The following is a 13,606-nucleotide window of genomic DNA, read 5'->3' as shown; positions in this document are numbered from 1 at the left end:
GATGTGATTATAGAAATGAGAGACAAAATAGGATATTTTTGTGATTCCATTGATGGCTACAGAATAAGATGAACCAAGAAGAAGTGGGGTGCAGCATATTGCTGGATTTCACCCCACTTGTGGAGAACTATTGATCTAGTCCATGTTACAAACCCTCAGTTCTATTCAGCATGGATCCTCACATTCTCTTGGGGTGTGTGTGTGTGTGTGTGTGTGTGTGTGTGTAAATGACTGGAAAATATAGAACATAGTAATGACTTTATAATAGGGAGGAGAGGGCTGATTCAACACTTCCTTGTGAAGAGTACGCATGTAAAATTATGGAGGTTTGGAAAGGCCTTTATATAACATTTCCAAAAAATCAGCATTAGGATTATATTAATTAAAGCAAACTGAAGTCTGTTGACTTTGTTGGCTCATGCTCTATTTTAAAGCTCTGAGGATTCTTCTTTCTGATTGACTGAGCTGTCCCTAATACCATAATCATGGTGATTTTTTTTTTTTAATTGCTAGTATCTGTTAACGTTTTATTTTATTTCTCTGTACAGGTTATCAAAGGGAGCTAACTTACATGAGATCTGAAGGTTCTTTCAGTGCTTTTGGAAATAATGATCAGTTTGGCAGTACTTGGTAAAGATGTCTAATCTTCTTCACATCTGAACTTTTATAATAATAATAGAATTAATAATCATAGTTTATATAATACAGAGTGAATAGCCAGTGATAGGTGGAAAGATAGCAAGCCTTTTCATTTACTTTTTTCTCTTGCATTCATATCTCTTGTGAAGTTGCCTCTGTGTCCAGTAGGTTCATTATCTGATAGCTTTTACCCTGCAGGTAGAGTCAATCTCAACTCAACACAAGGGTTCACAGACACAACATTTTGCTGAGGCCATGAACTCAGCTAACTTGACTTCGCTCCAAGCCATCCCTGGTATAGCCTGCAAGTTGCAGGACCAGCAAGGTGACTTGGAGCTCCTGGCCACAGCTATGGCCCAGCTCTCCATGGGTCTGGATGCTCTGACCACTCCTGCGGCACTACTTTCACCCACACCGGTGCTGACACCTCCTTCAGTGCCCAGTCGACAGTCCCTTAGATGCCAACTCCACCCCAGTATGCCGGGGAACCTAAGTGATGTCGGGGATTCCTTAACCAGTGCAGAATACACTTCCAGTTACAGGCTCCATTGTTTCCTGGTGACTAAGCAAAGACCACATACATCATTTTGTTACTCGATGGAATATCACTGGCCTGGGCTTCTCCCCTCTGGGAGTGAGGGGATCCTATTTTGCACAACTTTCAACAGTTTATGGAGCAGTTTCACATCGTCTTTGAAAAGCCAACTCGTCTAGCAGCAATGGCCTCCGATCATCTCCACCTCCATCAAGGCTCCCGAACCTTGGCCAAATATGAGGTGAAATTTCGGACACTGGCTTCCAAGATAAACCTGTGAGAGGACAGCTTAGTCACCATATTCCTGGAAGGCCTCTCTGGAAAAATCAAGGACTAGCTTGCTGCCCGGGAACTTCTCACCTCGCTAGATGCTCTCATTGCACTAACCAGCAAAATAGATCATCGTCTGCAGTAAATGGCTCAAGAGAGTTTTCTGGTATGGAGGAGTGTCCTGCTGGCACCCCAATTTCAATGTCTGCTCTTGCCCCCAGCTGCCATACTCTCGACCTCTCCTCCTCCAGAAGAGCTGATGCAGTTGGGACACTGATGCTTGGCCCCAGAAGAGAGGCTCCATTGCAGACAGCAGGGTTTCTGTCTCTAGTACTGCACAGCCTGAGGCCATCTTTCCCAATATCCACAGAGGTCAAGAAACTTAAATGCCTAGAGTCTTTTGGTGAGATGACCTTAGGCCATAACTTTCTGGCTCCCCAACTCCTCCTGCCGGTCACTCTGGTCCACCTAGGCTTTTGTAGACTCTGGTTCTGAGGGAAACTTCATTTTGCAAGACCTAGTCAACCAATTCCAAATTCCTATGATTCAGATGTCTTCCCCAGTTGTGATCTCCTCTGTCTATGGAGATCCAGTTTCTGGCCAGGTCACCCAGACCACAGTGCTTGTAGTCTTATGCACCGGCCTCTTGCACTTAAAGAAGATCAGTTTTCACATGATCTCCAAAGCCATCCATCCCATCATACTAGGTCTTTTGTGGCTCCAACAGCATCAACCACACTTTGATTGATCCACCTTACAACTCACCCACTGGGGCCATGAGTGTACAGATTCCTACTTGGTACCTGTGGAACCTCCTCATTCGGTGACCGTGGCTTCCTTACTTCCGGGGCTTTCTCCTCGCTATGCAGATTACATGGATGTCTTCTCAAAGAAGAATGCTGAGGTCTTGCCTCATCGTACGTATGACTGTAGCATAGAGCTTATCCCAGGAGCTATGCCCCCATAAGGCCAGTTTTACCCTGTTTCTCTCTCAGAGACTCAGGTTATATCAGCCTATATTCAAAAAAATCTGGAAAATGGATTTATCCATCCTTCCTCTTCTTTGGCAGGAGCTGGGTTCTTCTTCATCGCAAAGAAAGACGGATCTCTCAGGATGTGCATATACTACCTAGGCGTGAACGCCATTACTAAGAAGGGCCGTTATCCACTACCTCTAATATCGGAATTCTTTATTTACCTACAGGGCACCAAGATATGTATGAAATTGGATCTCAGGGATGTGATGAATGGAAAACTGCATTTAACACTCGCGATGGACACTATTTGATCATTCTCTCCTGGTTTTGTAATGCTCCAGTGGTTTTCTAGAAAATGGTCAATGAGATCTTCTGTGACCTTTGTGGTTGTATACCTGGATGATACATTGATTTTTTTCCCAGAACTTGAGTTCCCATCGTAGAGATGTTCGCATCATCCTGGAATGCCTGCAAGAAAATAATCTCTATGCCAAACTGAAAAATGTCTCTTTGAACAAGAAGGGCTCCCCTTCCTTGGCTATATAGTTTCACAAGACAGATTTCGGATGGACCCTGCCAAGGTGAAAGCCAGCATGGACTGGCCTCATCCAGTGGGGCTCTTGGCCCTATAAAGATTCCTGGGGTTTGCTAATTATTGCCTCCAGTTTATTCAAAATTTCTCTTTCATGGAGGCCCCCCTTACTGCCCTTACCCACAAAGGTGCTAACACCAAAGATTGGCCCCTAGAGACTAAAGAGGCTTTCCAGAAGTTAAAGAACACCTTTGCTGATAAGCCATACCTATGTCAGCCAGATCCCACATGACCCTTCATTTTAGAGGTAGATACCTCTACCCTAGAGGTAGGGGCTGTCCTCAGCCAATACACTCCAGAAGAGGTACTTGGTCCATGTTCCTTTTTTTCTAAGAAGTTCTCCTCGGCCGAATGAAACTACAGCATTGGAGATCAAGAGCTCTTGGCAATCAAACTGGCTCTCGAAGAATGGTGCCATCTTTTCGAGGGGGCTCAACACCGCGTCACTGTATACAACGACCACAGGAACCTCGTACATCTACATCAAGCTCAGCAGCTTAATGCGAGACAGGCCTGTTGGTCTTTGTTTTTTGCCCACTTTGATTTTGAGTTACGATATCACCCAGTGCTCAAGAATCAGCGAGCATATGCCCTCTCTCGTTCCTTCCAGACTGAGGATGTTCCAGAACCTCCTAGGCATATCATCGATCTCACTAAGATACTCCTGACCACTTCGGTACCCGTCCCTCCAGGGAAGATGGTAGTACCTTACAGTAGGGATGTGCAGATAAAAAGTTTTCATTGCGTTTGTGATATGTTGTCATTGAGGGTCGATTCCGTTGAATATGGAAGTATGGAGAATTCCATAAGTTGTCAATCTGTCCATACGTTTCCCGGTTCCCTAAATAAAAATTTAAACCCCCCACCCTCCTTAATCCCCCCCCCAAGACTTACCAAAACTCCCTGGTGGTCCAGCGGGGAGTCAGGAAACCATCCCTGCACTCGTTTGCGGTTTCCTCACGGCGCCGATAGCCTGTGTCACAGGGGCTGCCGGTGCCATTGGTCAGCCCCTGTCACATGGTCACCGGCGCCATCTTGTGCTCCTACCACGTGACAGGTAGGTCATGTGGCAGGAGGTCACTCCGGGACCCCCGTTGGACCCAACCGGAACTTTTGGCCAGCTTGGGGGGGTCAGGAGGCCCCCCCAAGCTGGCCAAAAGGTACACGTGACAGGTAGGTCATGTGGTCCTGCCACATGACCTACCTGTCACGTGGTAGGAGCACAAGATGGCGCCGGTGACCATGTGACAGGGGCTGACCAATGGCAAGGGCAGCCCCTGTGACACAGGCTATCGGCGCCGTGAGGAAACCGCAAACGAGTGCAGGGATGGCTTCCTGACTCCCCGCTGGATCACCAGGGAGTTTTGGTAAGTCTTGAGGGGGTCAGGAGGGTGGGGGGTTTAAATGTTTATTTAGGTTCACCGTATTCAACAGAAATTTGTTGAATACGTTGGGAGTCGCGATGCGTTTCGCCTCCCAACGTATTTTTCGGATCGCTAAAAATAAGTTGCGGATTACAAATACGGTGAAAACGAATGCATACCCCTACCTTACAGATTGCATGAGACGGCATTGATATGGGCCCATGACTCCCATATCGCAGGACATTCTGAATGGGCACAAACCCTTGAATTGCTTCACCAGCACTGCTGGTGGCCCCAAATGAAGCAAGATGTCAAGGCCAATGTTGGCTCGTGTCCTACCTGTGTGCAGCAAAAAACATTGCACGGCTGATCCTGGGGGCTATTACAGCTGTTGCCAGCTCCCAGGGAACCCTGGACCCATGTCCACGAATTTTTTTGTGGAACTCCCTATCTCTAATGGCGCCACTGTGATTTGGGTGACAATTGATTGATTCTCCAAGATGGCACACTTCATACCATTATTGGGCCTTCTTTTCACTCTGGAATTGGCACATCTCTTCACCCTTCACGTCTTTTGCCTACATGGATTACTGAAGCACATATTATCAGATAGAGGAGTTCAGCTCACTGCACAGTCCTGTGCTCCCTCTGCAAAGAAGTTCGATATTACGTTCGACTGTACAATGGCCTACAACCTGCAAGCAGGGCATACCAACCACACCCTTAAAACCTTCTTCCAGTCTTATGTCAATGAGCACCAGAAGAACTGGGCCACCCTCCTACCTTGGGACAAATTATCCCATAATAATCACATCAACACAGCCACTGGCTCCTCCTCCTTCCAGCTAGTTTACAGAAAATAGCCTCTGTCACTGCCTGTGATAGGCTTAGCTCTCAGCCCAGGAATTGCATGAACTATAAGCATGGACCAACCAGCTGATTGAGAATGCTGCCGCCTAAGCCAAGAGAACAGCAGATACCCATAGAAGGCCAGCTACAAATTCAAGATAGGGGAGGTGGTTTGGCTAGGTATTAGACACTTACGCATATGGGTTCTCTCAATGTGCTTGGCATTATGCTTTATTGGGCCTTTTTTTGTGCTGTGGCAAGAGGACCTGTCACATACCAGCTAAAGCTACCACCGACGTTAAAAATCCATGACATGTTTCACGTCTTGTTGCTTAAACAAGTGGTGCTTTCTTGGCCATCCAGAGTTCCACCTGATCTTCAGGAAATTGCTGCTGATGAAGATGACATATATGAAGTCCAAGAAGTCTTGGACTCCTGCAGGAGGGGGAAAAAGATTGAGTATTTAATCGCTTGGAATAATTATGGCCCAGAGGAAAATTCATGGGAGCCATCCTCCAACATACTGGACACTAACCTCTTGAAGGACTTTCATCAATGGTACCCCAGGAAAATCTAGGGCTTCAGGAAGGGGGCTTAAGAGGGGAGGTACTGTTGTTTTTTGCCTCAGCTCAAGGAACTACAGATACAATAACTAATATCTTTTTCAGGGCATGACACTTTTTTGAACAAGTGTAACCTGTGTAATGCACCCCCCCCCCCCACAACGTCCTTATTTCTAAGCACTATTGAGCTTTGATTCACTCTTCGCACTGATAGAAACATGTGATGAGAGCAGACTCAACTTGTATAGTCCAAAAAAGGATCACTCTCAAAAAATAAAACAGTTTTCACACCAAAGATTGTCTTGCAAACAAAAAAAGGAAATTTTCCTGATCAAAAACGAACACAGTGAAGTGGAAGAAAAATCAACAGCAGGATAACAGTTCTTTAAATTCACAAACTGCAACCTCACACTCTGCTTCGAAGAAGAAGGTGGGGGTGGAAGGAAGAGGAATTTGGATTCAGAGACAACCAACATGAGCCATGACTTATTTAAGTCTGGGGGTACTGATGCTCAGACATTAAGGAAAAAAACACAGGACTTTTACGGCTAAGTCCGCTGACTGATACATGGGAGTAACCTGCACGACATGGCAGATATTATCATGGAAAGCTTGCTGGGCAGACTGGATGGACTATTGGTCCTTTTTATGTTGTCATTTCTATGTTTCTATAATATAAATGCAGGTACAGTTCCTTATGCGGCTTAAGTTCCCAAGTTCTTTTACTCACTCCTGTTTATGTAGCCCCCCTAATCTTTTGTATATATTCGCTATAATTATAAGTCTGTTATAGTATGTCTATATTTTTAACAATATTGACATATTTAGACCTTTAACAGGTCTTTTGTATATATTCGTTATAATTTTAATTCTGTTAAAGTTGTTCCTCTGAATTCAATGTATACCGTTGTTAAAAATGTAAACCGGAGTGAAGGCCCCCGCCAATACTTCGGTATATAAAAGCTTATAAAATAAATAAAAATAAAATAAGTAAGGTTCAGGAACATTGGAATCTCTTGGTATTTCCCAAAAGAATTTCAGAGAATCCTCCTCTTTCCCACAAAGCTACTGACAGGCTGACAAGAACAATTCTGTTCTTGAAATCTAAGGTTTGGATCTTCTTGGAGAAACCTGTTACTCATTGCAAGAGAGTGAACACCTTTCTCCTGCTCCATCACAGCCCTAGATGCTTCTCCCTAGCTCACGCCAAGACTTCTCTCTCAGGACTGGTCCAATTCCTGTTATAACTTTAGTCTCTTTGACCCACCCTGTGGGGGATGGACCCTCCTGTCACTCCTATTTTCACTATACCCCTAAGGAGCTCTCCATACCAAAATGTTTTTCATTCAATCTATGGGGGAAACAACCTAATCCACTTCTACATCTGCTTTTATGGTAAAACGATTTTTATTGAGTTATGAAACAAGAAAAATACAAACAATGGTGGCCCCCTGAAGACGCCAACATGTAAGACACATATCAATAATCAGAGGTACCACATTTTAGAGAAGCGTACACTCATGATATCAGACTCCCCCTCCATTCTAGCAATAATGTAGAACAAAGTGGTCGGCCCATGCAGAATACAACCAAGGAAGGTACCAGAGATGCAGGGTTCCTTATACACCTCTCAGTACACCACTAAATGAGAACAGCCGAAGACCATCGCCAAGCAAATCTGTAATCTTTAGAGATCCCCCACCCATCCCCCACCCACACCCCCAGGTTTCGTCAATCGGAAATAACAGTCTCTCAGCTTCATAAGGGTTACTTAGTACGTGTCCACGAGCTGCAGAGCCACCTCCACATCCGGAAACAGCAGCATCCCGGCTGAACCTAGTCATTGATTATCAGGTTCCTTGCGCGATGAGGTAGATCTTGCAAATAGGCATCCCAAGTTCGCAGGAAATTCCGACAGTGCTGCGGCGATGTTTTTGAGGTGAGATTGTCCATTTGCATCCTACAATGAAGATGTATATGCCAAGTCCAGTAAGATGGGGCTGCGGATTCCTTCCAGTTGAGTAATATAACTTTTTCCCCCACCAAACAGGCCTTCTTGACAAACCAGCGAGGACTCAGCCCCCGAATCATAGATTGGGGAATGCAATCAAATAAAATCAAATGTCTAAACACCGGAATGTGTACCTGCAATAAGCGCTATAAAAACCCCACAATCTTTCCCCCAGTACAATTGGATCAGGGGACATGCCCAAAATACATGAGAGAGGGACTCCACAGCAAGGTGACAATGGGGGCAGGTGGCTTCCGGTAGCATTTTAGCATAATATGCAATTTGAGGGGAGATAAATGTTCTCCGCAAGAATTTGTATTGCATTTCCCGAAAATACATGTTACCGGTAGTCTCAGCCGTATTCCTCATACATCTGCTTTTATGACATTTACTATTCAGGTTTCTGTTTGTTTTCCAGAGACCAAAATGACTTTGTATGTCTCAAGCCCTGAGTGTATGTTAATATAAGGAAATATATGAAAAAAATGTATTTTAATGTTTTATTTTGTAGTCTCATGGCTAATTTTTCTGTTTTTCCCCCCAAGGCTGTCTGCTTTTGTGATTCGTTGTTTTCTACAAGCCAAACCCATCATTTTTATCGACTCAACAATTATAAGCAGAACAATGCAGTGGCTTATAGGCTTTCAGGACATGAATACTGGTCAGTTTACTGAACCAGGACGAGTGATACACAGTGAGCTCCAGGGTGGACAGAATGGTCCAATCACTCTGACAGCTTATATAGTGGCTGTAATTTTAGAAGATGCGGTTTGCAGGGTAAGTTTAATATGGCCATGTGCCCAGATGTGCTAGAGCTAGATACCGGTAGAAAGAGCTGAAATCATATCAGTAATCCTCCATTCTTGATGTCTTTATGAATAGCATCTGGGTGTGTTTTTTCCAATATCATTCTTTACTTTATTTTACTTTAATATTTGATTAACTGTAAAATCACAAAAACCATCCATGCAGTGTATATAAAAATAATGTAAAATCAGTACAAAAGATTTTACACAAATATTAACAGAATTTAAAAAAAAAATGATAAAACAACATTTAATATAAACATTCCACCACATGATATTCTCTCTTATACAATAATCTTCTAGCTTTTAAGTCATAAAGGTCTAGACTGTAGGCAAGCAATTCAAAAGCAATTAGTTAATTGAGTTGCATTACACACACCATAGAAATGGAGAAATAAAATCTTGAAACTGATGGTAAATAAATGCTGCATTGTCCATCTAATCTGCTCATTTTCTCTACCTACTATATACCCTACTTGATATCTGGCTTTTCTCTCATTTCTTTAATGATACCCTGTACTTGTCTCATGCTTTTTTGAGTTGCACTATGGTTTTTGCTCCATCACCTCCACTGGAAGACTTTTCCATGGATTTGTCGCCTGTCCTTGAAGAAACATTTCATTACGATATTACTGAATCTACCTCTTTTTAGTCTCATATCATAACCCTTTTTTCTAGAATTGTCTTTCCACTAGGCATGGGTTGCCTTCTCAAAGTGACCTGGGAAGCTTAGTCCTTCCAGCCCTCTTTCTAACTGGTGTGTTAAGCTATTTAGGGGTGGGGGAGTGGAGAGGTAGAGAGGAAGGGAAACCTAGTCATGCAACAGTCCATGGGTACCAGGTAATACAAATGAATGTAGGCCACATCTCCCCCTTTTCAGGTTTATTTCTTCTTTCCTACCCCCTTCAGATTCTATCCTCCCTCTCTCCCATTCAGGTCCTTGCCTCTCTTCAGCTCCTTCCTCCTAGAGGTTCATTTTCTTTCTCTTTCTCTTTGAAGCTTCTCTCTTCACCCTTTACTCTTTTAGGTTCCTCTATTTCCTCTACCCTTTTCAGGTTCCTGTCTATCTCCCTATTCCTTTCTTCTCTCCTTCTGTTTATTCTTCTTCCCTCTTCCAAACTTCTGTATTCTCCTTTTCCATTTAGGTTCCTTCCCTCACTCCCTTTCTGGTTCCTCTGTTTCCCCTTAAGTTTCATCCACCTCCCTTTTTCTGGTTCCTCTTCTCCCCATTTACCTTTAATAAGTCTCTTTCCCTTGGCTTTGGCAATAAGAAAGGGGAGCAGGTCTCCAACACTGCAGGGACGCAAGAACTGCACGGCTCCCAGTTCCCATGGCTGTTCCTCCACTCCCTTACATACCTAATATTTAAATAGGAAGGATGCAGTGAAGGAGGGCTCTGAGAAGCAGGAGAATGTGATCAGTGTCCCCTTGCTGCTGTCGTAGAGGAGGAGGAAGAGCAGGTTGTGTGCAGATGATGTTGAGATGGGCTCCTCCTGGCTTTAGCAACTCTCTCATACTCATCTTCTTCGATGAACTGAGGTGGGTACCAGCATGTACCTTCCCAGTTTGAACCCTGAATGCACTGGTCCACTGTTATGTTTCCCAGTATCCCAATGCAGTGGTGAATAATCTAACCCTCTTTTCAGCAAAAAATGAATTACTTATGGAATATATAATTATGAAAGTGATGTCTGTCTAGTCTAAACTTTGTTTTATACTTTTTTTGTTGTAGAATATGTATGCAAGTCAAGTTACAAAAGCAATACAGTTTCTGGAGGGAAAACTAGCTCAAGGAATTGATAGTAACTACACTCTGTCAATTGTTACATATGCCTTATCATTAGCTAATAGCACCCAGGCAAGTTTAGCCCTTAACCAACTGAATGGAAGAGCAGAAACAAATGGTAATTTTGTTTAAGTGTTTATATTCTCAATTATATGTGATATGACTAGAAATATATGTATCCAACATTATTTTTTATAAAAGGGTTCTGACCCAAAGTGAGAGAAATTTCTTACGGTGATTTTTAGGGAGTTCATTATCATCAGATAAGGGAGATGATGGGAGGAGGGTGGAGGTGGAGAGGGGGCCTCTTGGGGGTGAGTTGTACCCAGCAATTAAATAACTCTGGCCTAGATTAATCATTCCGCTTTAAATATAGCGGAATGATCGCCCACAGGGAAAAAAAGGGGCAGGGAGCAATCGTGGGCAGGTGGCCACATCGCGGCAGTATGTTTTTGTCCGCCTCGATGTGGCTGCTTGCCCACGATCGCCCCGTAGCACCAGCAGAAAAGTTGTAGGTATTTCCGGCACTACTGCCAGAGATAACATGCGAAGCATTATCGCCCGCAACACTACCGGCACCTCATGATTCCAAACCCCGCCCAAACTCCTCCCTTTTTTATTTAAATTTGAAATAAAAAAATTCAGTTCGTGATGAGGTAATTATCGCGTGCCTTACTGTGGTAACACACGCGATAAGGCCCTATCATGTTTTGATGAATGACCCGATCTGTTGGTTGTTCCTGGGGTACGCCAGGCGGATTGTTTATTCTATTATTGTTCTTCAATAAAAATGCTTTTTCATTAAAAAAAAAAAAAGGACGCATTAATATGCTCAGTGTGTTCTCTATGCTTGTGGGACTATTGTTAATTATTGTTTTTCTTATTTTTTAAATGTGGTGACTATGAAAGCCAGATTAAGACAAAAGCCTTGTTTCCAGCTGGGTTCCTGGAAGCAGCAGGGTACTTACAATGACATATATTTAAAGTAAAATAGTAAAAAAAAAATTACAAAAGTAGATTTACAAAAATACCTTGTCAAAGCATTTATAAATGTAATTAGTTCATTTCAAGAAGCTGGACCAACATAAGAAAAATATTTTTTACCTAATGTATGACCCTGATGCGATAACCATTTTTCCCATAGATACAAAATGGGGGAAAAACCTCTTTAATACATCTGGCCCTGAAGTGGCTCAAGTTACGTTTTCTTCATCTGTTGACCTTATGAATAAACATTCTGTTTAGGAAGAAGAGGTTTTTGAGAAGCTATAGAGAGAGAGCAGAATATACCTGCTTTTTCCATAGGCCCAGAATAGGAAAAAACCCTTTTTGACTGAGGCCCAGAGTATTTCTTGCTTTGCTTAAGTAGGAATCCATGAATTGAACTTATGTAACAAGACAGTGATTTGTAGATTTTTAAACATGATGAATACACTACAGATTGTATGTAGGGCTTCTGATTTTAGGGGTTTAAAGAATGTCAATTTCTTCCAAGTAATTAGGATTTTTTTTTGGATGGATGCATAAAACCGGAATTTTTAGCTTTTTTTTTTTTTGCTTTTCAAGGACTAAACTGAGGCTACTTTTTCTCCCAAAAGTCCCTACTCACAATGTTTTCTTATATGGTACATTTCATCCACAATGAATGACACTCCCATTTCTGTTAAAAAAAAATTTGTTAAAACAACTTGGGCCTCATTCGCTAAGCATTTTTCCCATAGATACAGAATGGGAAAAAAGCCTTAGTAAATTAGGCCTTTATTGTCCAGTAAAAGTCTTATAAAATCAGATTTACCATGGCAGCACTGCAACAATGTACATTTAAGCAGTAATGTTTTAATCCATTTCTGTGACTAAACGGGTATTTAGAAAATTGCCCACATTATAGTTGGTTAAAAGAATGTGTACAGGTTCATATCGAGTGCACTTTTATCCACAATAGGGAGAGGTGTTTCTGGGGGCAAGGTTGAAGTGGGGTTTGGAACTAGGCGCATACTTTGCATTTGTGCATATTTTTTTCTCGGAAAAATTAACTGTATAAAATAGCAGGTACTTTTCCTTGGGCAATTTTCAAAGTGAAACATGCATTATTTATTTATTTATTTTTTAGTTTTAATTACCATCAGTTGGTAATGCCATCACAACGGTTTACATATTTCAACAGGAGATATTAGAAATACATATTTCAATAAGGGGATATTAGGATGGGTAATACAAAGATCATCAACAAAGAAAGGTTGAAAGTACATGGAAAATAAAGGTAATAGGATAACAAACTATGGGAAAAAACTGTAACATTTATAATAGGAGATGAATCGGAGTTATGAAGTCATTAGGAGTTAAGGATGTTGAGATTCGTTTGGGAGTTCTGTTGCTGTGGGGTAGTTGAGAGGATTAGGGTGTCATTGTGAGCTTTGAAGAACAGCCAAGTTTTCAGATCCTTTTTGAATGTTTTTAAGTTGGGTTGCATTCTAAGGTCCATCAGAAGTGAGTTCCATAATTTAGGACTGGTGATGGAGAAAGCTTTTTCACGGGTGGTTGTTAGCTGTGCTGATCGGACAGGGGGAATTTTTAGAATGCTCTTGTTGTTTGAACGTAGGTTTCTTTGAGTCAAGTGAGGAATGAGGTTAGTGGATGATCAGTTTGATTGATCATTATGTATAAATTTGTATGTGATGGTCAGGGTTTTGTATTCTATTCTATATTTAATTGGTAGCCAGTGTAGGAAAATAAGGATGGGTTTAATGTGTTCAATTTTTTTTGTGCCAGTTAAGATTCTCACTGCTGTGTTTTATAGGATTTGTAGTGGTCTGACATAGGAGGCTGGTAGACCAAGTAATAGAGAATTGCAATAATCAATGCTTGAGAAAATGAGCAGTTGAAGAACAGATCTGAAGTCTTCAGTGGTTAGAATGGTTTTAGGCGTCTTAGTGTTAATAGTTTGTAATATCCTTCTTTAATTTTGGTTGTAATATGGTTTTTTAGTGAAAGTTCATTGTCTATGATCACTCCTAGGTTGTGTTTATGAGTTACTGGGGAAATTGGTTCTTTATGATTCTCAAGCAAAAGTGGAGCTGGAGGTGAGGTAATTATTTCAGTTTTTGTCGATGTTTATTATAAGTTTTAAGTGGGTTAGTAGTTGTTTGATTGTGGATAAGTATGTGGCTGTGTTCATATAGGTTTCATCCAGTGAATTTTGATTGGTATTAGAATT

The 13,606-nt window shown here is 42.1% G+C and overlaps 1 protein-coding gene across 1 annotated transcript in view; it reads left to right on the top strand.

Moving 5' to 3' along the window:
- The window catches only part of LOC115088601 (CD109 antigen-like), a 220,564-nt gene that overhangs the window by 144,273 nt on the left and 62,685 nt on the right, over positions 1-13,606 (top strand). Inside the window, exons 24-26 of the mRNA XM_029596859.1 lie at positions 549-630; positions 8,346-8,577; positions 10,339-10,510. Of these exons, the coding sequence (XP_029452719.1) occupies positions 549-630; positions 8,346-8,577; positions 10,339-10,510 (486 nt within the window). The remainder of the gene's footprint in view (positions 1-548; positions 631-8,345; positions 8,578-10,338; positions 10,511-13,606) is intronic.

This window comes from Rhinatrema bivittatum, chromosome 3 (assembly GCF_901001135.1).
Source record: "Rhinatrema bivittatum chromosome 3, aRhiBiv1.1, whole genome shotgun sequence".
Taxonomy (NCBI): Eukaryota; Metazoa; Chordata; class Amphibia; order Gymnophiona; family Rhinatrematidae; genus Rhinatrema; species Rhinatrema bivittatum.
This window is presented reverse-complemented; position numbering and strand designations above follow the sequence as displayed.